Source organism: Falco cherrug, chromosome 12 (assembly GCF_023634085.1).
Source record: "Falco cherrug isolate bFalChe1 chromosome 12, bFalChe1.pri, whole genome shotgun sequence".
NCBI classification, from domain to species: domain Eukaryota; kingdom Metazoa; phylum Chordata; class Aves; order Falconiformes; family Falconidae; genus Falco; species Falco cherrug.
This window is the reverse complement of record NC_073708.1, coordinates 29,493,827-29,516,037: the sequence shown is the minus strand read 5'-3', so window position 1 is coordinate 29,516,037 and position 22,211 is coordinate 29,493,827. Positions and strand designations below refer to the sequence as shown.

The following is a 22,211-nucleotide window of genomic DNA, read 5'->3' as shown; positions in this document are numbered from 1 at the left end:
AGAGCTATGCTGCAGTTTTAGACACATCTAGTGCACAGGGCATTAGAAAGCTGTTCAACCATAGACACTCCTACTTAGATCGTGGAGGCTAGCCCCAGACAGCTAGCATTTCCATTTTGCTATTCCTAAATTTCCACAGCATGCACAAATACAGTGAAAGTATCTCCATCTGAGGATGCTGAAATTTTAATCTCCAGAGCTCAGAGTTACTTTACAGCAAGGCAGCAGGATGGCTTCCTTTTCCCAGAGTGTTGGCTCTGGCCAGCCAGCCTTGCCTCCCGGTATCCCGCTCTCACAGAGCGGAGAGGTGGGCAGCCACGTAGTACAAGCTCAAACCGTTGCACACGATGCAGCAGAGGTTGCAGAGGGAGGACAGAGCGTGGTAGAGGGTGAACTGCTGGGACAGCTGCCGGTAGCTGGGGTTGGAGGTGTGCAGCTGCCTGCAGGACTCGCTGGTAAACAGCCCGACCTCCTGGCCGAGGCCGTGCCGGTGCTCAACAAGGTGCATGTCTGCCGCGATGTCGGAGGTGACCTGCCCAAACCACTGCGTGTTCAGCACTGAAGCAGCGACACAAACGAAGAAGGCGATGATCTGCAGGGGAGCAAGGCCCGCTGTGAGCATCTCACACGTGGTGGATTACACGTCTACCCCAGCCCTTCACACACCAGGCTTGCTGCAATCTGGATGTTAACCCGTTTCTTTTAACTAGAGCTGTGCGTGGGACCTCATCATCATTTACAAACCAGTCTCAGTGGAGCAGAGGAAAGGATCTGGCCTATGGCCAGCTTGCCTTGTCAAGCGGGAGGCTACCTGGGTCGTTTGTTCATCGCTGAGCAGCTCGCTGGGGTGGTACATGGCAAACAGAGTCAGGTTGAGGAAGGCACAAGTGGAGCCAATGTGGAAGTAGTAGGGGAAGAGCTTGCGCTGGATGAAACCATAGGTGTGGCGAGGGAGGTGGCTGCCCATCACAAACCCTGCAAGGGGGGAGAGCGGGTAGGTCCTGGAGGAAAGCCCCGTCCCCTGAGCCTCCCATCCAGGCAGAGAGCTACAGCGGCACGCACGGACCGCAACCTACCAGCCACGAAGGTCACCCAGATCTGCATTCCCCAGGAGGTGGAGAGGAAAAGCAGGTGCAGCAGTTTGATGGTGTTGGAGGGCTCTGTGTCGGTCAGCATGGTGTCCTGGCTGGGGACAGGTCCCTTCATGTCAGCCGAGCCACCCCCAGATTCAGCACTGAGCTGCTGCTACTGCTGTCACCTTGATGGATGCAGGCCAAATGCAGTTTGGCTTCCTGAGCCCACTTATTCGGGAAGAGCTTGGGAGCTGGCACAGCCCCTTCCCAGCCCCACCATCACACACCTGACCCGGCTGCAAACCCCGTTCTCAAACCCCTTCTATCTGAGGGGCAGGGCACTGCGTCAGCACCCGGTAACCAGCCGTTTTGGGTGGACTTTCAGCAAAGTCCAGCCAAAGCCCCAGCTGACCCCTGGCAGCAGGAACATGCAAAAAGTCAATAAAAAGGGGGAAAGGAAAAGCCCTGAAAAACATGCCTGCCCATGCTGTGGCCATCAAAAGAGGCCTCCTGGCCAGGGAGAAGTCCCCCTGTTTGAAAACAGCGACAGCTTCTGCACACTTTAACCAAAGAGCCAAGCCTGGGGGCTGGAAGGAGCAGGGCTGGCTGCCGGGCTCACCCCACTGCCCCAGACCTCACGCTGGCACAAGCAGCAGTGGGTGGAAGGAGGCTTTGAAGGAGCTGCCTGCTCCGCTGCAAGGAGCGCTTTGGAAATCAATTAAAACAAAGCATCTGGGAGCAGCCCATCAATTCTGCCCCTTGCTTTATTCTTCCTCCTCCCCTTGGCCAGCCACCTCGGGGCATGAATTACAGCAGGGATAGCCTTGAAAGAGACACTGCCATCTAATTACATCCCTCTGCCTCTGCAAAACAGATAAATACACGCTGTGTTTTTATATATCAATTCCATGTATTTATTTAGGCATCTATAAAATCAGGTCTTCGAAACCTTTTCATGATGGTAGCATCATGTACTGGAGAAGGTGCTCGGGTCCCACCTGGAGTGCTGGTCTGTAAATCCCCAGCTGTCTTTGTGGCCTTTTCTTTGCCGAAAGCTTGGCATTTCTGGGATGCTTCCCCACTCCATCCCCTGGCAGCTCTGTCCGCTGCGTGATGGCAGGGGCCCAGGGAAGGCAGCCGTGGTCCTGTGGTGGGGCTTTGTTCCTCGCACCCCCCTGTGCAGGAAGGTAGCGATGGGCACTGCGGGCAGCCGGCACGGAGCCCTGTCTCGCCAGGGTCCCAGATCTGCCTCTCCAAATCGTTTGCCTCCGTGCAGGAATTAGCAACCGAGAGCAGCAAGGCAGCTGGGTGTTTTTGTACAAAAAAGCCACAGTTGGGAGGATTGTTCAGAGCAGGGGGTGACACCCTGCAGGGTTTTCTGATTTTTAAGGGAAAAAGAAGAATAGGGTTTGATTGCTAAATTGGCCCTCAGGCGGTGCATTTGGTGGGGAGGGCAAACAGGGGGGCTCTGGGAAAGGCTGGTAAGGGCAGGCTGCTCCCAGCAGGCTCCAATGCACCTGCCAGTGGATCCCTCCTCCCCTGGGAGCCAGCTGTGGGATGAGGCAGTTGGAGATGGGTGCTGCACGGATGCTCCGAGCCGCCCCGTCCTGCTGTCCACGCTCCCCTGTGCCGGAGGGCCAGCGGATCCGCAGGACTGCAGTTGTCTCCCAAATGTACATAAACCACAAGCTGCTTCCCACCGTTGCAGCTCTCTGTCGTGCCCCCAGGTCGCTCCTGCTCCATCACCCGGTGCCTCCAGGGACCCAGCCAGGCCAGGGCAAGGGCTGACTGTGGCCTCACAGCGGGAAAAAGCACAATACTTCAGGAGAAGGAGAGGTCAGTTAAAGTTTAATGTTCAGGCGAATACATCATTCCCTCCACTTAATCAAGCAGCAGCAATTTCTAACGATAAGTAGAAAGGATGGCTCGCATCCCGGTGATAAAAAGGCAGGATTGCTCTGAGTTTCGGGAGATAAGAGGGCTCCATAAAAATTGAATGTTTTGTACCATGTTCAGCTTGAGACAGCTTTATCTCGTGGTGATAGTGCAGCAGGGGGAGGTCGGGGCAGCGCCGTGCCAGGCCTTGCATGGAGATGTTTATGATCAGAGATATGGCAGAGATTAGGGGTTTATGGCTGCAGCCAGCTCCGGGAAGGGGAGCCACTGACCGGCGCCTGCGGTAGAGGGGCAGGCAGCTCCTTCTGCTTATAAACCGAGTGGGGAATTTGGGTGGCGAAGCACCTTTCTAGGGGCTGGGTGCTGCAGAGAGGGCGAAAACACCCTGTGGTGCCTGGAAAAAAACCCTGTGCTCATTTCTGGTACCCCACAGCCTCATCTTACCCCGAGCACAGCATCACCATTGCTTGCTTATCATGGTTAAACTCTGCAAAACCCCTCACTCCGGGTTAAGCGTACCAGGACTCTGCTAGCAAAGGCGAGGGCATGGCCGCTGTCCTGGGGCCACGTTAAATCTGCTGTGCCCGAAGCTCTGCAAGCCCAAGGGCTCCCGGGCTTGGGCTCGTTCCCTTCCCAGCAGGCAGCAAGCCTTTCAGAAACCTCAATGCCATCAGAAAACCTCTGGCTATGTGACACAGGAAAGCCTGGGAGGGGGCTCTCAGCACGCCTGTGGCAGAGGGCAGATGTCCCCTGGGGTGTGACTGATGAACAGCACTTCCACCGTCACCTGTGCCGCATTTTGGTGGCTTTCCTGGATCATCTCAGGGTGAAGCGGGCTGGCAGCAAGGTCTTTGCAATGGTCATAACTCCATCCCCTGCTGCTGTGGATGCTGCTGTGGATATCAAAACAGCTCTGTGCTGCCATCAGAGCAGCTGGGGTAGGGAAACACCCCTGGAGGCACTCAAGTCATTAGTGCTCAGGGCAATTAGGGATGGGTATATCAAAGCCTTTGAGGCTCAGGGTTTCAGTATCTGCCTGCACCTATTCCCTGTGTCCTTGGCAGCCTTGCTCAGACTTAGGGAAACAAGGTTTGGCTTTGGCATTTTTTTTGCTTTTTCAGTGCCCCTGAGGCAGTTTGGGGTTTAGGTCTCAAGGTGTTGGTGCACCCAGTGGACAGGGATGAGAGGCAGCCCCTGGGTCCCCACCAGCCTGCGCTGCCCCTGCTGTGGTGGTAATGCCTCCAGGCAGTCCCCAAAAACCACTCGCACAGAGCACTGGCTGACACCCCCTGCTTCCACCTGAGCCCCAGGCAGCAGCTCTTGGGGCAGGTGACCCTGAGCAGCCCTGTCACCCTCCTCACCCAGGGACAGGGATATGGACCTCCACTCCACACTCACCAGCCACGCAGCAAACCCCTGGAGCAGACGCTCACCCAGAGCACATACAAATATTTTTTTCCTTTTAATGCACTTTTATTGCCACTCCTTCCACAGCCCCATGGGGTAGGATTTCAGCCCAGTGGGAGCAGGGGCTGTCTGCCAGCCCTGCCAGGAAGAGGAGCAGCACTGGGCAGCTGTGGGGGGAGTGGGAGGCTCCGCTGGCCACCCCTGCACCGAGGAGGGGTACGTCACCCTGCCCATATCACTGTCCCCTCTCTCCCTTTGCTGCCTCAAAGGGAACCAGTTTCCCCCATAAAGAAATAGTAAAAAACAAACAAACTGTTTTAGGAAGACTTTGTATCGTATAAAGATTCAAGTAGTGTTAAGTGAACTAGAAAACCAAGTCCTGCACGTCAGCTTATAAAATTTCTAAATAGAAAAAGAAGGAAGAAGAAAAGGCATGACACATCAGCGCAAGGGGCAAGGTGGTACGGTGATGCCCCTCCACACCAGCCACTGGGGCCTCGCTCAGGCCAAAGCCTCCCAGGAAGCAGGGTCTGGGCGCCACCAACCCAAGTCCCTTCCCACCACAGTGGTGCCACCTCATCTGCCTGTCCATCCATCAGCAGGGGTGCCACGGCGCTAGAGGTCCTGCAGCCGCACGATCAGGTCCTCCTTGTTCTTCAGCAGGAACTTCTCACAGGCTTCAAAGGTGGCGCAGAAGTTGGAGGACAGTCCCGACACGTTGGTGGTGACATAGTTGAGGTACCCCGGCGTAGCCTGGTTGTAGTAAGCTACCTGCGAGGTACAGGAGATGGTTAGCAGGGGCACGTGCGGCGGGGAGAGCCTCCCCAATGGGGTGTGGGTGGCACAGCTCCATGGCACAGCCGCAGCATCCCACCTTGCTCGTCTCCTCTGACTCTGGCCAAATGCAGAAACCAGAGCAGAGCGTCTCCCCACGCGTGAAGCCAGGGCTGGCAGGGTGCGTGGGCAGCGTCACCGACCGAAAGGCCACCACGTAGGGGTCCCTGAGGAGGAGAGAGCCCAGTGAGCCGGCACAGCCCAGCCAGGGGGGACCAGGGGGTCAGGGCTGGGCACAGTTACCCCTTGCTGCAGGGTTTCCGTCGGGACGCAAGGATGACAAAGTCCTGTGGCTTGTTCTCATGGCTGAGCGTCTGGCTCACCACGTGGTAGATCATGTCATCGTTGTCTACTTGCTGGACAAGCACAGCGCTCCTGCGAGGCAGGAGGGGACTGGTCAGAGAAACCCCTCTGTGGCCCCCAGCCTGGGGCTTACACATGTACAGCCCACCGCCACACCCAAAATATTTTGAGGGACCCAAAATAGATGGTTTTTTGCAGCAAAGAGCAGCCCAGGTGGAGCCAGGATGGGTAAAGGTGTCTAGGAGCGGTCATGGCTCCAGGGCAACACTCTTGCTTCCAGGAAAGCTCAAAGGGATGTTTGTCAACAAGACATAAATTTAAGATGTGATTTTTGGAAAGGGCCAGGTGCCCCAGGAAGCCCCGCAGCACTCACGCGTAGTGGCTGTCCCACTCGTGCCGGCGCCGCAGGTCAGAGAGCAGGGAGAAGGCTCGGCTGGCGGCGATGTGGACCGACATCTCAATGCGGAAGGAGAGGAACTTGTCCTCCTCCAGCGTGTACATCCGCACCTTGGGGAGTACAGGGCACGGGCTGGGACACATTCACCACCGCCGAGCCCCCCGGTTGCCCACCCTTGGGAGGCAAGAAGCGGCTCGGGGGGAAGGGAAAGGGTTTAGTACCTTCTCCTTTTCTCTGGCGAGTACCCAGTTCGCTTTGGCTACGAGCATCTTCAGTGCAGAGACGTTGTTGTAGCTCAGATAAACCTGGGGCAGGGGCAGCAAGTGAGGGGCAGGAAGGAGGGGTGGGAGGCAGCGACCCCCCTGGGGCAGCACCCTACCTTGTTGCTTTGGTCCCAGGGCACGGAGAGCGGCACCTCGGTCTGTTTGCAGGAGACGAGGTATTTTCTGCAAGAAAGGCACAGTTTCCCTTACGGTGGGACACAAATCACCCACAGGCTGTCCCTGCACCCCAGTGCCAAGCTCCCCTCTCTTCCCTCCTCCATCCTCACATCCCGCTTGGTTTTTCTGCTCACCGGTCAAGCCGAATTTTTTTCCTAGCACTGGCTTCTCTGTACCTCCTCTCTCCATCCTGATAAACCAGAAAAACACATTAGGTTAATAGGAAAAGGAGGGGGGAAAAAAACCCCACGTGTCTTTTTGGGAGTGGGCAAAACATCCAGCAGGGAAGGGCTGGAAGGTGAAATCCCTTGCTCTCCGGCTGCCGTCCCAGCTACGCTGGCAGTGGTGGTTAGTGATTAACCGTGAGCTATTTCAGCATTGCCACCACGCTGTGATCAAGCGATGGGCACTGGCACATTAGGAAACAACCCTCAGTGCAGCTGCAGAGCTGCAAACAGCCACTGAAACACAAATTGCATTCCCTAGCATGTGCAAATGTCCCCTCCCGGGGAAATAAAACCCCCCAAAAAGCAGCTTATTTCAAAGAAAGCGCCAGTGCAGTGTTTTAAAGCAGGCAGAGAGGAGTTTCAGGGAGCCCGGCTCTAGCCCTGAAACGCTCTCCTGGAGGGTAGGAGAAGAGTCATAGTTTTTAAGGCATCAGAAAAATCAGGTAGGTGGGCATGGATCAGCCAAGGGGAGGGTGATGCCATCACTTGCTCTTGCTACTGCGTACCCTGAGGTGCACATATATTTGCTTCCCTGCTATGCCCGTGTGACAGATTTTCTTAAATCCTTGGATCCGAGCAAACTGTGGACTAGGATGCTTTGGAGGGTAAAAACAACTGAAGAGGTTGGCATTCTTTCCCCTGAATTACATAAAAGATGAGCTCGAACTTGCAGGCAATATTCTGTTAAGCCTTGCATGGCTAATATGTCTCCATCTCTGCACAGGCAAGTGGTTTATTTTATTATTAGTTATACCGAGCAATCAATTTAATTCACTTGCTACTGAGCAATTTCATTTCCGTCATCACAAAACTGCATTAATTTTGCTGTGAATCTGAGAACCTTTCAGGGCTAAGCGGGATTCCTGGGGGTCCCAGGGGTCCCATGCCAGCCCAGCCCATCCTTACCCCAGGCTCAGGTGCCACCATCGGCAGGGTGCGGGGCTGGCCCTCCTGGTCCAGCACCACAAAGGTCATGAAGGCGCTGTTGATGTGCCTCCGGCTGACGGACATCTCCTGGCCATATGCCTCGGCGCAGACCCCCACCTCCATGCTGGGGGGAGGGAGCGAAGAAGAAGGGGTGAGGGTGTGGAGAGCCGCTGGGAGGGTGGGATGTGGACCCCCCGTCGCTGGCACCCACCTGTTTTTGAAGGCATTGTTGACGATGGCTTTGAGCACCAGCCGGTCTCCCACCTGTGATGGTCCCCGAAAGTGGAACATCTCGATGGCGCGCAGCGTGGGGTGGGCATGGCACAGCCGGCTGGGGGGACAGGAGTTACACCCTGGCCGTGGCCACACAGCCCGGCAGCCCCACGCACCCTCCCCAAGCCACCCAGATCTGAAGAGACCCTAAAAAATATCAGCCCTGGATTTCAACTGCTAAAACCAGCCAGGAGAAGGGACAATATGCAGGCTGTGCTGAGCACGAACCCTCGCCCTGGGGTTCTCCAGCACGATGCACCCATGGGACTCCCTGTATGGCATCGCCCAAGGGTGCTGTGCTGGAGATCATCCCCCTGGAGGGTCCCTACAACCTGGCTGTGGCCTGACCCAGCCAGAGCTTGCCCCAGCTGTGTCCCCACTCTGGGCATGCCATCCCCCTCCCCCAAATCCCCGTGGGGTCACCTGGCTGCGATGGTGGCCACGTTCTCCATCCAGGCCATGATCTGCCCGCCGAAGGTGTTGCCCTGATGGTTGGCATGTGGGGGCAGCACCAGCTCCACGCTCTCCACCCGTGTCTTCTCCGCTGGCACTGCTGCGCTGCCGTCCCGCGTCTCCAGCTCTGCCGCAGTAGGGGGGACAGGAATCAGCGTGCCAGCCAGCCACTGCGACCCCTGCTTCTGGCACCCCACCAGTTCTCGCCTCCTCTCCCCATGGCCACCCTCCCTCCCACTGTATCAACCCCCGCTACCTCCTGTCTCAGGGTCCAGGATGGTGGGGCTGATCCCTACCCCTCCATGGCCAGGGCATTCCCAAACCTCCACGGGGATCACCACTCTTCCCCCACATCCCACTGAGGGAGGAGGATGTCACCGGTGTGTGTCAGGGCTATTTTGGGGCTGGAAGCCCAGGCTGCAGGACACGGTACCGGTTTCACGGGGGCTGCGGGTGAGGAGGTCCTTGAGGGTGTCCTTGTGGACCAGGCGCATACGGCGGCGCTCGGCAGCAATGCTGTGCTCTATCTTCTCCTCCTCCGTCTGCGGGGTCAGTGGCTTCAGCTTTACCTGCAAAGGAGACATGGACAGGGTGCAGTCCCACCGCGGGAGAAGGCAGGGCTCCTTCGGGCGCCGGTACGCACTCCTGTGGCTCTATACATCCCATCGTATGTGCGACAGAGCCAGCTGTGCTCCTCCTGGGTTATAGCTGCTCCTGGAGGGGCCAAAGGGCTCCTCAGACAGATAGAGACCCCCCGGAAGGTGTCACAGAGCTGGGGTGGACACCGATGCTAAGGAGCCATCCCGCAGTGCCGGGGGGGGGGGGGGGGGGGGGTACGTCCCTGCCCTCCCCGGGCAGAGGAGGGCATGGCAGCAGCGGGCAGGTGCCCTCTGTGCCCAGAGCTGAGCTGAGAGCCTGGCACCCCGCAAGCACAGGATAAGGGATCACTGACCTTACCATGTGCTGATAGCCACAAAGCGATGGCACGTGCCCTGATGGAAAGCCAAGCCCCCACAGCCCCCAGCTGCCACTCACCTTGCTGCCGGAGGGGCCGCATGCCACGAAGGTGGCGTACGCCTTGCAGATGCTGCAGTGCTTCCCACTGCACAGGTCTTCGTAGCTCACTTGGATGCCCACCTGGGAGAGGGCAGAGCACCCCTGAGAGCCGGCTCTGCTCCCCGGGGACCCGCATCCCACCACGCACCCCTTGCCGGACCCAGCGGGAGGGGATTGACATGTGGGTTCAAAGCTGAGAACCGCAAAAGGATTCAGGGATTTTGCGTTTGGCAGTGGTGAACAGGCATGCGTGGCTCGCAGGGACGGGTGCACAGTGAGGGGGATCGGGGCAGGGGCAGGGGGAGAAGGCAGGGGGTGGCACACCAACCTCCATGCTGGAGTTAAAAGCTCGGTTCACTTTGGCTTTGATGTTGACAACTTGCCCGACACTGAAAAACAGAAAGGAGAAAGCATGTGGGGGTCACTGTGGTTATCCATCACACGTACTGGCACCAAGCAGCTCCCCACCGAGGTGCCATGGCATTATGGCCCATTGCCCGCTGCAGTAGCAGCTGCCTCAGGGACAGTGGGGACGTGCTGGGATGGCCAGCAGGACATAGGGACAGCCACCTGCAAGACGTGGGAGCCCACAGGTGTCCAGCTCAGTGGTGAGACGTCACCCCCAAGCAGCCATGTGCAAACAGGTCCCCAGGTCTGCAGTGCTGTCAGGACACCTGAGGGGTGCAGAGGTGCCCGGGGCCTGTTTGGCACCCCCTGCCATGCGGGCATGCATGCTTCTGCCAGAGCAAACGGCTTCTCCAGTCTCACATGCGCTGTCCTGCACAACAAGGGCACCCACGGGGCTGACCCTCAGGCCCTTGGCCAGTGGCAGCAGCAGCCCCACGGCTGCAGGCACCTTGGTTGCTCTCATCCCAACTCCTCTCCAGGGCCTCCCAGTGACAGACACCTTGGGATACTGGGAGATGGCAGGAGCCAGGATCCACCCAGGATCATTTTGCACCATCTCTTACATGAAACATCTGACAGCAAACTGCTGCTCACAGAGCCCAGGAGCTCTCCTCTGTGCCTTCAGTAGGCTTCAGAGTAAACACACAGACAGCTTCAGCTCTGCAGCCTAACCTGCTCCAGACTGGTACTGACCAAATGAGCAGCTTATTGGCAACACCGACAGCAAACAGTCTTTACTGAATGCTTTATTAAATCAGGAATATTCTTCTCCCCTGAAAGAGACCAATGCCAGAAAACTCTGGAAAAATAAACCCTATAGCTGCCACTGCAGCTTTGCACCAGGGAGGGCTCAAAACCAGAAGTGAGGAAGAGTCAGCACGTGCTTCGGCGCTGTAACTTCCCCCTTGCTCCCGCACATGACGTCTGGCTTCAAACGACCACGATCATCTCAGCTGCTTGACACGCTTTGCACGTTGGCTCTGGCTGGAGCAGGGGTGGCATGAGGCTGGGACGGTGCCTCCAGCCGTCCCCCGCCACGGCCCCCACGGCCAGGGGCAGCCCGGTGCCCACCGCAGCATGCTGAAATGTTAGCGGGGTTACATGCGCAGCCTCCGGTCACCCCCGGCCGTGCCACGTCAGTGGGGTTAATGCTCCCAACTCACGGCAGCGCTGCGTTAGGCTGGCTGCTCTAGGGCTGCACACATCCGTACCAGACACCGCTCTTCCCGTCCCGCTGCCCAGGAGGGTTTATATAGGGCTGGCTGGTGCGAAAAGAAAAAGCAAAATGGGGGGAGAGGGTTAGAGGGGATGGAAGCGGTCGCACGGATGCTCTGGCTGGGTTTGCAGTGAGGGCTGTGCAAGGGCAGGAGTCCAGGCAGGCATGTGAGCCCCGTCTGTCTATGTTACAGCCCCAAACCCACTTTATCTTCTCTCTCCTTACCAAGCGGTACAAGCCAGCGCCATAAAGGCCACAAATACCCTGGCTCAAGGGTATGTGCAGTCCTCCCGGGAGGCTGCACTTCCACGTGGCAGGGCTGAGAGATGCAGAGCATCTGATGCCCAGCTGGTGAGTTTTTAAGTCAGTGATGTTCTGGGGCCTTCTCTGTTCCCCCAAGCACCTATAGCTCCTCCCTGCCTCTCCCTCACCGTGGGAGGGTGGCAGAAAGCACAAACAGCCAGGCAAGGAGGAGAACAGACAGCAAATGCTGCTCAAGGCTCCTCTGCCTTCAGACAGCTCTGTGGGAAATCCCTGCCCCTTGCTCAGAGCATTAAGCTGGACCACAGCAAGTGGGATCTGAGCCAGAAGCAGCGCAAATTCCCTGACCCCTTGGAGCAGTGCCCAACTCCTCACTCCGAGGAGGGACAAACGCCTTGCGGGGCTCGATTTAATGCTCTGGAGCAGGGCTTGGGTCTGTTCTCCCACTCCTGAAACCCACAGGGAAAAGCTTCCCAGGCAGCGCTTCCCTGGGAGCTGGAGCCACGTGGCACCAGGCACGGACGGCACCCACTGAGTCCGCCTGGCACAGGGCATCGATCCCAATGGCGCCACCATTGCCAGTGCCACATGGGGATGCACCGCATCCCCACGCCACGGTTTGGGCACGCAGCTGAGCCACAGGGCAGTGGGCAGCCCTCCCAACCTCGCCAACCCACCAGTACCACGACGTGAGATGGTGAAAGTGGGAGTTCAGCATTTCCTGGGGTTGACGGTGAAACTCAGGAGTGAGTCAGACTTCCCGGCACCAAACAAACTGGCCGACAGCCTGGGACCCCAGCACCAGCCCTGGGTGCCCACGCTGGTCTCTGCCCCAGACCTGCACCGTAGGGAGCTGCCAGGCAGCATGGATCCTACACGGCACGGCTTGCTTGACCAGGACAACCTCTGGCCAGCAAGTCCCCAGGGCACAGGGGTGCCCAAAACCCCTCCACCAGCAGGCTGGCACTTCTGCCATCAGGCCCTGTGGGGACATTCATCAGTGCACCAAAAGACGCATGGAGCCCCCTGAGATGGCACCCAGGGGTGAGCAGATGGGGGTTATGGAGGCTCCGAGAGCTGAGGAAAGGTGGGTGCCAGCACCAGGGCTCACAGGGGCTGGCAAGGGCATGTAAGACCTACGCCTGGTGGGAATGGTCTCAATACCGGGAGCGTGCGGCAAACGAGGGCAGACCCCTGGGAGGGTGCCTGGCCCTCTGTACCACAACAGCTGCAGGTCAGGAGAGACGTTGTCCCCTGCCATGTGGCAGCCCAAGGGGCTGTGTGCATCAGGGTGGGCACCTCTGCAGGGGCAGCACCCAGAGGGTGCCACGACAAGCTTGGGAGGGGATTTTGGCCGGGTGAAGTTCAGCTTGGAGCATCTCACAAAGCGATGGGCAGGGAGGTCCCACCTCCCCCAGCAGCCGGTGGGTGGCTGGCTGGCTGTGCCCCACCACACGCCAGCCACCCACACTGCCGCTACAGAGGCACGATTTGCAAGATTCAAGTTTTCCAGAGCACTAAGTCAGAGCTGTTTCTTGAACAAAGCCAGGGAGGAGCTGGGGTCAGGGGAAATACCGGGAAGCCAACCCAGTAGGGGCTCCCCAGGCGACCAGACAGCGGATAAATCAGAGCAGACAGTCGGTCCGCAGCCCTGCAGCGGAGCCAGAGCCTCAGCCCCCGGCTGCCCTGCAAGCCTGGCACTGTCACCGCATCTCCTCCCCTCCCCAGCATGCTGCTCCCTGCCCCAGCCCCAGCCCCACCGTCCACGTTGCACTCGGCAGACTGGAACAAACCCACCCTCCCTCCCCCCCATGCCGCGCTGAAGAGCGGAGTATTTACCTAATGGTATGCTCAAAATAGATATCATCCATGGAAGCCGTGACGCATGGGCAGCCGGCATGCCTCTCGGCTGGAAAGGAAAAACAAACTGCATCAGCAACCTGCAGCAACACGCTGAGCATGCGAGGGGCACACTCATGCCTCTGCCCCACCGCTGCTGCCGCGGGGCTGGTGGCACCAATGAAACCCAGGCTGGCATCCCCTTCCCTGCTTGTGCCAGCCTGCCATGTTTGCAGGGGACAAGAGGGGGGTTTGGGGTTTCTCCACCCCGTAGCAGTGTGGGCTTGCAGATGTTCTAAGGGTTGGAGGGTATGTTATAACCAGGAGGCACGCTGCCCTGCTGTTTGCCTTCCTGCAGTGCTTTTGGCCACTGCGGGGATGCACAGGCAGCTGATACCATCTCCCTATATACAGCAAATATTTTAAAGCTGCCCTGCCAGACCGGCTTTCCCTTGGGAGTCCAGCAACCTCAAACTGCAAAATTGCCCTGGGAACCTCATCAAACTGCAAAATCGCACCTGTTTCCCTGCCGTAACCTCCCCGTGCCCAGCAGCTGGTGGCCTGCTTGGTAGGGCTGCATGGCACACTTGGAGATCTGGTGAGCTCCATCATTTCTTGCCGAGCAGAGCTCAGCCCGGTCCATCAGAGCTCAGCCCGGTCCATCAGAGCTCCCCGGCTGCTGGTGGGGTACTGGGGATGTCACTAGCCTGGTCTTGCCATGCCCTGTGCTCCAGGCAAGGAAAAGGGCAGCATTTTGGGAAAAGCAGGTGTTGATTTTGATCTGTGCCCAAGCAAGCGTGCATGCTGCAGCACACGTCTCCTCCCCCTCTCGTCCTGCTCCCGTTTGCTCTCTAATTACTCAGCAAAATGGCATGACGCAGGTCCCCAGCTGGCGTCAGCTCCCAGGGACGATGCTGGACCGCCCAGCACACTGCTGATGAGCTAGCTCCTGGGGACACTGCCAGGTCCCTTCCCTCCCGGCCTGGCAGGACGATGGCTCCGGTGGGAGGGGATGGCTTACCGGAGAGGCAGGCAGCCGTGTCGATCCACTTGAGCAGCTGGCCGATGCTGAGCTCGCCACGGTGGTTGGTGTGGCAGGGCAGCACCAGCTGGCTCATCTGCACCTCGGTGGGGTTGCGGGCAGGCGAGGGGCTCGCCATGGCCCCCGGCACCTCCTCCTGCTCCCCTGGCTCCCGGGCACGCAGCAGAGAGGTCGAGCCCTGCAGGAGACAAAAGCTCTGTTTCACCCAAACGGGAGGAAAATCCTCTGAGAAAACAGTGACCCATGCAGCCCCCTCCCTAAGCAGAGCCAGGGGGAACCTCAGCCGCAGGCACCACTAAATCCCACCCAGCCCTCACCAAAGACATGATGCCTGCAGCCAAAAGGAAGAAAAAAAAACTCTAAAAAGAGCTCCATGGATGATTGCTGCAGGTTTCCAGGCAATTTCCATTCCTTACGGCCCCACTGCTTTCCCCTGAAAACCATGCAAAACCTCTCCTGAAGTCAATCAATTCTATGGGGAGGAATTTTGCTCCCCTGACAGCTTCATTTTTAGGGTACTGCAGCAAAGGGTGTTTTTGTGCGCCCAGGGCTGGGCACGCAGCAATGCTCCACACCTTCCAACAACATTCGCCTTTGCCAAAGAAACACCAGAAGTAGTTTTTCCTGTCTGGTACAAGCAGAGGGAGGGGGAAGCATCCTTGGTTTGGGGTTGTTCACACAATCAGGTACGCTCCTTGCTGGCTTTGCAGGTTGCTGGGCACAGAGCTGCTCCTGCCTGTCACCCCGGTGGGAGGCGAGTTGGGAGACAGGGGCTGGTATTGTGACTGTGTCGGCAAGAAAAATAGCTGATTAGATGTCAAGTGAGCCGCGTTACACAAGGGCTGAACTCAGTTAGCCTGGTGAGTAATTGAGGAGACACGAGGAGCTGTCTGGGCTTCGTTACAGCCCTTCCTTCCTCTTTCTGCTCCCCCTGTGGCTCCTGTTCGCAGCACTTATTGCGAGAGCCCCGTTGCAGCAGCTTCTTTGCCCTTCGGATTGCCCAGCTTCTTTTAAAGATGGGTTTATGCTGAAAGGGAAGCTTTCCCGACTACCCTGAGCTCACCGCCTCTCAGAATAGCATTTTTCTCTAGCAGGTCTAACCTCTGTTTCCATAGCTACTGGTACACGACATCCCTGGAACGGCACAAACCTTGGCTTAGCAGAGAAGGCGGCAAACGTGGCAAGCCAAGCCTACGGCCAGGGGCCCCCCATCCCACAGCGATGCAGACCCCCAGCCACCGGAGCCCCTCCAGCAGGCTCCAAAGCCCTTCGCAAACCTCCCGGGATGTTTCCCAGTGTGCCGAGGTGCCTACACAAGTACCAGGGAGCTATTTCGGGAAGCCAGCAGGCTCTGGGGTACGAGCCAGCAATGCAAAGAGCTCCAAAGCCGCCTGCTGCAAAGCGAGCAGCCAGCCTGGTCGGAGCTCCCGCTGGTCGTTTTCACGGTGCTCGCTGTTTCTAAATTTCAGGGGAAAAGCCGGCACCCTGTGGGAACAGCCCTGACCCCACGGTAGCCAGCAAGAGGCCAGGGATGTTGGTGGGGAACGCCTGGGGAGCACATGGCACCGGAGCCAGTGCAGGGCTGTGAGCAGCTCCCGGCATGGGGTGGCATCTGCTGGCACAGCCTTGATTAGTGGCCACCGGCACAACGGGGATCCCCGGGGTTAGTTGCACAGCATAGGGGGGTACCTGGAGGCCATTGCAACAGAAGCTCAAGATTTCTTCAGGGACTACAATATTCTCCTTGACCATTTTTAAAAGACACCTGGAAAGGAGAAGAGTGGCTCCGGTTACAGCAGGACGGGCAGAGCCGGGGGCACAGGATGCCCGCGGCTGACTCCTGACAGACGAGGCAGCGTGCGTGGCAGTTGCCGGGGCACTGCCGTCTGCTGTAGTCACCTGCACTGTCCCCACACCCCACACTGACGTCCTATCCCCGGCCACCGGCCCCTTGCCAGCACCTATCCAAGGGGCTGCCGGAGCCGACACAGAGAAGGGCAGAGCCAGGGCTGTGCCTGCCATTCCTCGGGGGTCAGGTACGGTGCTCGCCGGCTGTAATGGAAAGAGTCCCAGCTATTCTGGGGTGCTGGACCAAACCTTGGGCACAGTGCCATGGCTCATCCCTCGGTCAGTGATGCTGCGTCAATACTTTCCGTGGTGCTACATGTGACAGAGGGCTGTGTCTTGAAGCTCCCCTGGCTGGCACGGTGATACTGCCGTGGTCACAAGACAGCCGGGAGCATATTTTTGGAGCAGGCAGGACTCACACTCTGTGCAGGTGGTACCGGGGCCAGCAAATGGGAAGCGCCTGTTGCCGGCAACGCCGCCGTGCCCTGCTCTGGCCCCTCTGCCTGTGAAGCCCTGGCATCCCCCAAGGGCACCATGTGCCCTTGGGTGCCCACGGGCTCCCCGGCCACAGGCAGTGTAACCGGGTCCCGGCTGGACACGGCGGTGGCATCATAAGAAAAGGCAGTGTGACAGCTGCAGCAAAAACAAGTGGAAGAGGCTTTATACCTACAGTTTGCTTTTAAGCACTACACTGATGGGCTGTTGGTGTGCCCCCAGCTGTCCCAGCAAACATACCTCTCCCACATGGGTCCAGCTGGGCTGCCAGAGGTGGCAGCTCACTCCCCAAGGCGCAGGACTGACCGATTTTGGCACAGGGTCTAAAAAGTGCAAGCTGCAGATTTGCCTCCTGCACCATCAGCCCTTCACAGGAGCTGGCCTTGGGGCACCTCATGGCACGTGTCCATTGTGCCCGTTACAAAGTGAGGTGCTTGGAGCAGCAATGGATGCAAGTGGCACTGCTGAGCCTTTCAAAGCCTCCCATTCCCTTCCTCAGAGGCACCGGGCTTTGCTTTCCTCAGCTCCTCCACCTCTCCAGACTTGCTGTTGAGGCTTGGGAGGTTGCTTATGGCTCACCCACCCATGCCACAAGTTAGTCTCCTGTTGAGCAAGACAGGTTTGCTCCCCGGGTTTGCTTTAGTGTGGGCACAATGCTGTGGCAGTGGCAGGAGGTGGCCTTGTCGCACCCCACAGCCGCAGCAGCCAACGCTGGAGGGCACGTGGCTGGGGCCATACCTTGGCAACCCAAACCTGCTCATGGCTCTGCAGACATGTCACCTTGTCCTCTGCCCTGGGTTAGCAGGAGGGGAAAAAAAAAAAGAGCCGTCTGCCTTGCATCCATCCCTGCTGCTATTTCTGAGGCAGCCCCAGCCCACGCTCCCACCCTGGAGTGCAGGGCTCTGCCTGGGGAAGGGGAGCACCCTGGCCACGCGTCGCCAACGCGCTCCAGAGACCCAGAACCATTCAGCTGGTGGGTATTTATAGAGTATTCAGTTATCTAAACTAAGCGAGCAAGTGTCTGTCCTCATTAAAATCTTCAGCCTCACTCAACTGTCACATTTTTAAAGCTGTTGACTGATGCAGCCCTCGGGTCACCATGGCAACGGGATGCAGTACCCAGGTGATGATGCTCTTACTCTGTCACCCCTCGAGTGACCCACTTCTACCAAAAAAAAAAAAAAGTTTGCATTAGGAAAAAACACCCTTCCAGCAGATTATTTTTCTTGCCTCCTGCCACGCTCACTTCCTGCACTGCCGAAGGCATAAGGAGTCTACAGAGCAAACTGGGGGAGTGGTGCAGAGTGGGGGGACACCCCAGCAGCTCCACAGATACTGGGGGAGAGGAACCCTGTGGCACCCCACTGCTCTCCTATACCCTGGCGAGGAGCTGTCCCGCAGCATTCAAGCACCCACAAACTCCAGGGATGCTCTCTGCCGCTGAAGCAGGTGCTGGCCTCTTGGGAAATCACCAGGAAACCGCCATGGCAAAACCCCCTCAGGTCCCACAGCCCCCAGGGGTGATGCTGGGTGGGGATGCAGGAGAGCGGTCGTTCCCCTAGACCCTTGAGACCACGTGTTTGCTTTAACCATCCACACGCAGCGGATGGGAGGGAGGGATGAAGGTGAAGCCAGGGCAAGGGTCCGGCTGTGGGGGGCTCTGAGAAGAGTGGGGCAGCCTCATGCCTCAAGCTGCCCCCGCCTGCCCTCCAGAGCTCTCCCACCATCCCAGTGCCACTTCCCGAATGCCTAACCTGCGTTTTCCATCACCTGTCTCTGGTCTCCTACCCCTACCCCAGCTCCTCAGTGCATCCTTACCCCTCCCTGGGAATATATAAAGAAAAAAAGGGGGTAGATGGGGAGAGGAAAGCAGCGACAATGAAGTTCTCATGGGGGATTATTGGTGTATAATTGAGCAATATCCATGGTAACAAGCAAATCTGCACACATTAAAAAATTAACCTGACCTACTTTGAGAAATTCTGCCATCTCAACAGGGCAGTGAGGGCTCTCCTTCCCCCGAGACCCGGCCCACCAGTCCCAATGCCTGCAGCGGCAAAGCCCCGGTGCTCCCGGGGATGGGACAGGCAGGTTTCATGCAAGGGGAGATGTCCCTTCCAGCAGGACCCCCACTGGCGAGCGGCAGGAGAGATGCCTGACATGGCTCAGCTCCATCACCCCACGCCTGCCAGGATGGAGCAGGGTCCCCAGGACAAGACCCATGACACTTGCCTGGGTGCGGGGTACAGGGTGCCGGCTCCTTTGCAGGGCCATCAGGATGGTGGCCCCGCTGAGACAAGAGGGACTGAACCGCCGGGTCCTGGCATGGTGAGAAAATGTGGCAGCTCCCCATGGCAGGTCTCAGTGGGACCCCAGGAGGGCGGGGGGATATTTTTGGGATGACACATCATGCTTTCCCTAAGGTTTCACGGAGCAAAGCGAGGCATAGGGCCAGGAAAGTGCAAACTGAGGGCCAAAGGCAGTGTGGGGTGGTGCAAGGATGACTCCCCTTACAAGAGGCCAACTCTTTTAGACCCACCACCCATGGGAAACCTTCACGCAGGGTGAGTGCAGGGAGGACTCCTCCAGCCCCCTCATGTCCCTCTCCGCAGGTTGGTTCAATGCTGGGTGAAGCATCCCCAGACCTGGCCCTGCCCACAGCCCACAACCCCATCCATGCCCAGCTGCTCTCCGGGGCTCCTGGGACACTCCCGGGAAGGCTGGTGCCAGTTTGCCGGCATGGGGGCAAAGTCCTCCCAGGGAGTGTCCCAAGGGGAAAAGTTGCCCTGGCACTGCTGTCTTCAGCCCAGGGGGAGAGCGAAGCCCAAGCATCCCCCTGTTACAGCTGCAAACACCACCAGGGCCAAAATTCACAAGTGTGGGGACAACCAACAGCATGGCCCAGCCCAGGCACCTTTGCCCTACCACCCACGGCTTTCCCGAGGAGGAGAATGCCATATCATCGAGACCAGCATGGTTGAGACCGCCATGGTTGAGCCCACCAAGTTGGAGACCACCATAGTGGATATCGCTGTGGTTGAGACCACCGTGGTTCACACCATCATGGTGGAGGCCACCACAGTGGAGACCACGATGGTGCAATGGTCTCCACCTTGGTGGTCTCAACTGCAGTGGTCTCAACTATGGTGACCACCGCGGTTGAGACCACCAGGGTGGAGACCACCAAAGTGGACAGCATAGTGGTGCAATAGTCTCCACCCTGGTGGTCTCAACCACAGTGGTCACCACAGCTGAGACTACCTCAGTCGAGACCACCACCGTACAGACCACCACAGTATCGTGCCACCCACACCATCTGGCCACCCACGCTGCCCCAGCCAGCCCTGGCGCATCCCTCTGTCCTCCCGATGGTGCTGGCATTCCCGGCAGCCCTGTGCCCACGCTTCCCAAATATCTTACCCCGCTTTTAAGTGAGAAAAGGTTGATTCAAGCCACCCCCCCTGGCACCCCTCCCGGCACCCCCAGAAAGACCTGGGGCAGGGCTGACATTGGCTGCTCTCGCCTGCTGTCCCCATTGCAGTCGGAGGGTGCCACATCCCCCTCGGTGAGCCACCAGTGCTGACCCTGATGGTGCCACTGCAAACTCCAAGGGCAGGAGGGCATCACCCAGGCCAGCCGGGGGGGCACAAGGGGCTGTCACCCCACATCCTCCCCCCGGCAGAGCTGCCCGACGCCAACGCAAGCCAGGACAAGCCACTGCTCCACCGCCAAGTCTCCACCGCAGTGCCAGATGCTGGCTCCCGCTCACCCAGCCCTGCGGTCCCCCCGCCTTGTCCCCATCATCCCCAGCTCCCCCCCAGCCCTCACCTCAGCCAGAAGAAGCTGAGCATTTGCAGGCAGCGGCGAGGCGGCGGCTGGCTTGGAGGAGAAGAGTCCGGACACCTGCGTGCGCGGCCAGCACCGGGCGCGGGCGTCAAGGCCAGGGCTGGCACAGAGCCCTGGGACAGGGCCAGCACACACCCCCTCCCGCTTCCTGAAATATAGTCATGCATAACTTTTCTTAAGGTAGCGCTTGAGCAAATGTGCTTTTTGCCTGGAAAATAGCCGGCACTCCGGAGGTTTGCTCTGGATGCTCCGACAGGAGCGAACATACCGGGCCGGCGGCAAAGCCGGGGAGCACGGTGGGAGGCACCGGCACGTTGCCAACCGCTCTGCGGAGCAGGGTGCTGCCGCTTCCCTCCCATCTCTGCCCAGCGAGCAGCCCCTGAGATGGTGTCCTGGGTCCCCTCCACAGCCCCACACATCACCCCCTCTTCTCCTCCCATCAGCCCAGCCATGGGCACGGGGGTGCCCGGCTGCTCCCCCAGCCCACTCAGCACTGACAGCACCGCATCAGCACTGGGCTCTTCCCCTCCCCAGTTAAACCTGCCTGAAAATATTTGTTTTTTTCCGCAGAGCCATGGTGCTGACACTGGGCTCACTGGCTGGGAAAGCTTCCACAAACTTCTCCGGAGCCACTCCAATCCATGCAGCTGCTCCCTGACCTGCTGCCTTCTAACAGAGCTTATAAAAATATTTTTTTTTAATAACAAAGAAACAAAATGCAAATTGCCGTGTCACTGCATTAATGATACAGCCTCTTGGGTTTGACGAAGATGTTGTTCCATTTGTATTAGATTTTCGTGCTTTTATAAGTGAATCTTGGTAATCGACGTACAAGAGTTTGATCAAAGCTCCTTGCAGGCACAGGCAGCACAAACACTGCCGTTGGAAAGCCAGCAGTGAAATACTTAAACAAATTCAACAGGTCATAAGGCCTTTTTCTTTTGGTAAATTAAGCACTGGAACAGAAGCACTGGCAGCGGGCACTGAGCATCACTACCTGATGTGGCGGGTGCTGCCCCTGCAGCACTGGGGCTTCAGTGACCCCAATTTTAGGCTGGACGTGGGAAATGCTGATCAGAGCTGATCAGTGTGAGATCACTCACAGAGTGCAGTGAGGCGGGACACCTCGGTACCCCTGTATGGGGATGGAGCTGGTGGCCCAGCCCAGGACGGTGCTTGCCCACCAAGGGTTGGGAGCCTTTGGGGGGTGGAGGAGGCAGCACTGCACCGAGTGATTGATCCCAGCATGGCGATGGAGATTCCCCCCTGAAGATTGTTGCCCCACTTTGCCCAAGGACTTGAACCCCACGGAGCATTTGCTGCTCAGCTCCTGGCATAAAACCTGCAATTCTTCATCGGCTTCCTGAGAGCAGGGAGGGGGCATCCGCTCTGCCCCGCACAACCTGTTCTGTGTCCCACAGGTAACGCTGCACACCCAGATGCGATTAACTCCGACCGGTTCGGAAAAGAACTTTTCCTTTAAGACATTTTCCTTTTTTGGAAGAGCAGATAAGATTATTTTTCAGCAGGATGGTTTCCTACCCGCTTGCAGCAGCCCAGGTGCCCCAAAGAGCCAGATTGCAACAAGCACCCTCCAGCGGATCTCCCCACCTTTAGCACGGAGGCCCCTTGCCAGGAAGCTCTTCAGGGATCTCTCCCTCCCTCCTTAGGACTGTTTTTTTCTGCAGCCAGCGACTAAGATCAAGAGGTTTGCTCCACACGGGGAAAATTATTCCTTCCCCTCCTCCGAGTCAGAGGGAACAGCACAATTAGAAACACTTTAGATGCTTGACCCGCGCTCAAGCCTCCAAACAGAAGTTGGAAGGAGAGGGTTGATGTTTTCCAGGCCCAATTAGCATAATGCTGTAATTATGGCTTGCGCGGCTGTATTCCCCCAGCTCTTGCGCTGCCGGCATCCCTCCACCCCGGCGCGCCGGCACACCCGGCGAGCGCGCCCCCGGCCCCCGCCG

General features: G+C 58.2%; 2 protein-coding genes across 6 annotated transcripts; both read right to left on the bottom strand.

Moving 5' to 3' along the window:
• Positions 1-170: 170 nt before the first annotated feature.
• TMEM205 (transmembrane protein 205) lies at positions 171-1,961 on the bottom strand. The gene is made up of 3 exons (XM_005440424.3): positions 1,077-1,961; positions 812-975; positions 171-592 (listed from the first exon to the last, which is right to left on the bottom strand). The coding sequence occupies exons 1-3, from the start codon at positions 1,204-1,206 to the stop codon at positions 293-295; spliced, it is 594 nt and encodes a 197-aa protein (XP_005440481.2). The 5' UTR covers positions 1,207-1,961; the 3' UTR covers positions 171-292.
• Positions 1,962-2,904: 943 nt separating this feature from the next.
• Positions 2,905-20,349, bottom strand: ACOT11 (acyl-CoA thioesterase 11). 5 transcript variants are annotated; one of them, XM_055725115.1, is made up of 18 exons: positions 20,224-20,349; positions 15,742-15,817; positions 14,032-14,230; positions 13,011-13,080; positions 10,906-10,956; positions 9,615-9,675; positions 9,266-9,367; positions 8,664-8,799; positions 8,201-8,357; positions 7,716-7,835; positions 7,484-7,628; positions 6,485-6,540; positions 6,290-6,356; positions 6,132-6,215; positions 5,887-6,020; positions 5,454-5,585; positions 5,251-5,377; positions 2,905-5,147 (listed from the first exon to the last, which is right to left on the bottom strand). In XM_055725115.1, exons 1-18 carry the CDS (start codon positions 20,244-20,246, stop codon positions 4,992-4,994), a joined length of 1,896 nt encoding a protein of 631 aa, XP_055581090.1. In that variant the 5' UTR covers positions 20,247-20,349; the 3' UTR covers positions 2,905-4,991. The 5 variants fall into 5 exon arrangements, with proteins under 5 accessions (XP_055581090.1, XP_027662782.2, XP_027662784.2 ...); XM_027806981.2 differs by lacking the exon at positions 10,906-10,956; XM_027806983.2 differs by lacking the exons at positions 10,906-10,956; positions 15,742-15,817 and having other exon boundaries at positions 20,224-20,338.
• Positions 20,350-22,211: the final 1,862 nt, after the last annotated feature.

Excerpts from the sequence above, each read along its gene's own strand:
- TMEM205 (XM_005440424.3), bottom strand. The coding sequence starts at position 1,206 with ATGAAGGGACCTGTCCCCAGCCAGGACACCATGCTGACCGACACAGAG. Across the intron at positions 976-1,076 it reads CTGGGTGACCTTCGTGGCTG|GGTTTGTGATGGGCAGCCAC; the intron begins GTAGGTTGCGGT and ends CCCCCCTTGCAG. Across the intron at positions 593-811 it reads GCGATGAACAAACGACCCAG|ATCATCGCCTTCTTCGTTTG; the intron begins GTAGCCTCCCGC and ends GCTCCCCTGCAG.
- ACOT11 (XM_055725115.1), bottom strand. The coding sequence starts at position 20,246 with ATGCTCAGCTTCTTCTGGCTGAG. Across the intron at positions 15,818-20,223 it reads CTCAGCTTCTTCTGGCTGAG|GTGTCTTTTAAAAATGGTCA; the intron begins GTGAGGGCTGGG and ends TCTCCTTTCCAG. Across the intron at positions 6,021-6,131 it reads TCGCCAGAGAAAAGGAGAAG|GTGCGGATGTACACGCTGGA; the intron begins GTACTAAACCCT and ends GTACTCCCCAAG.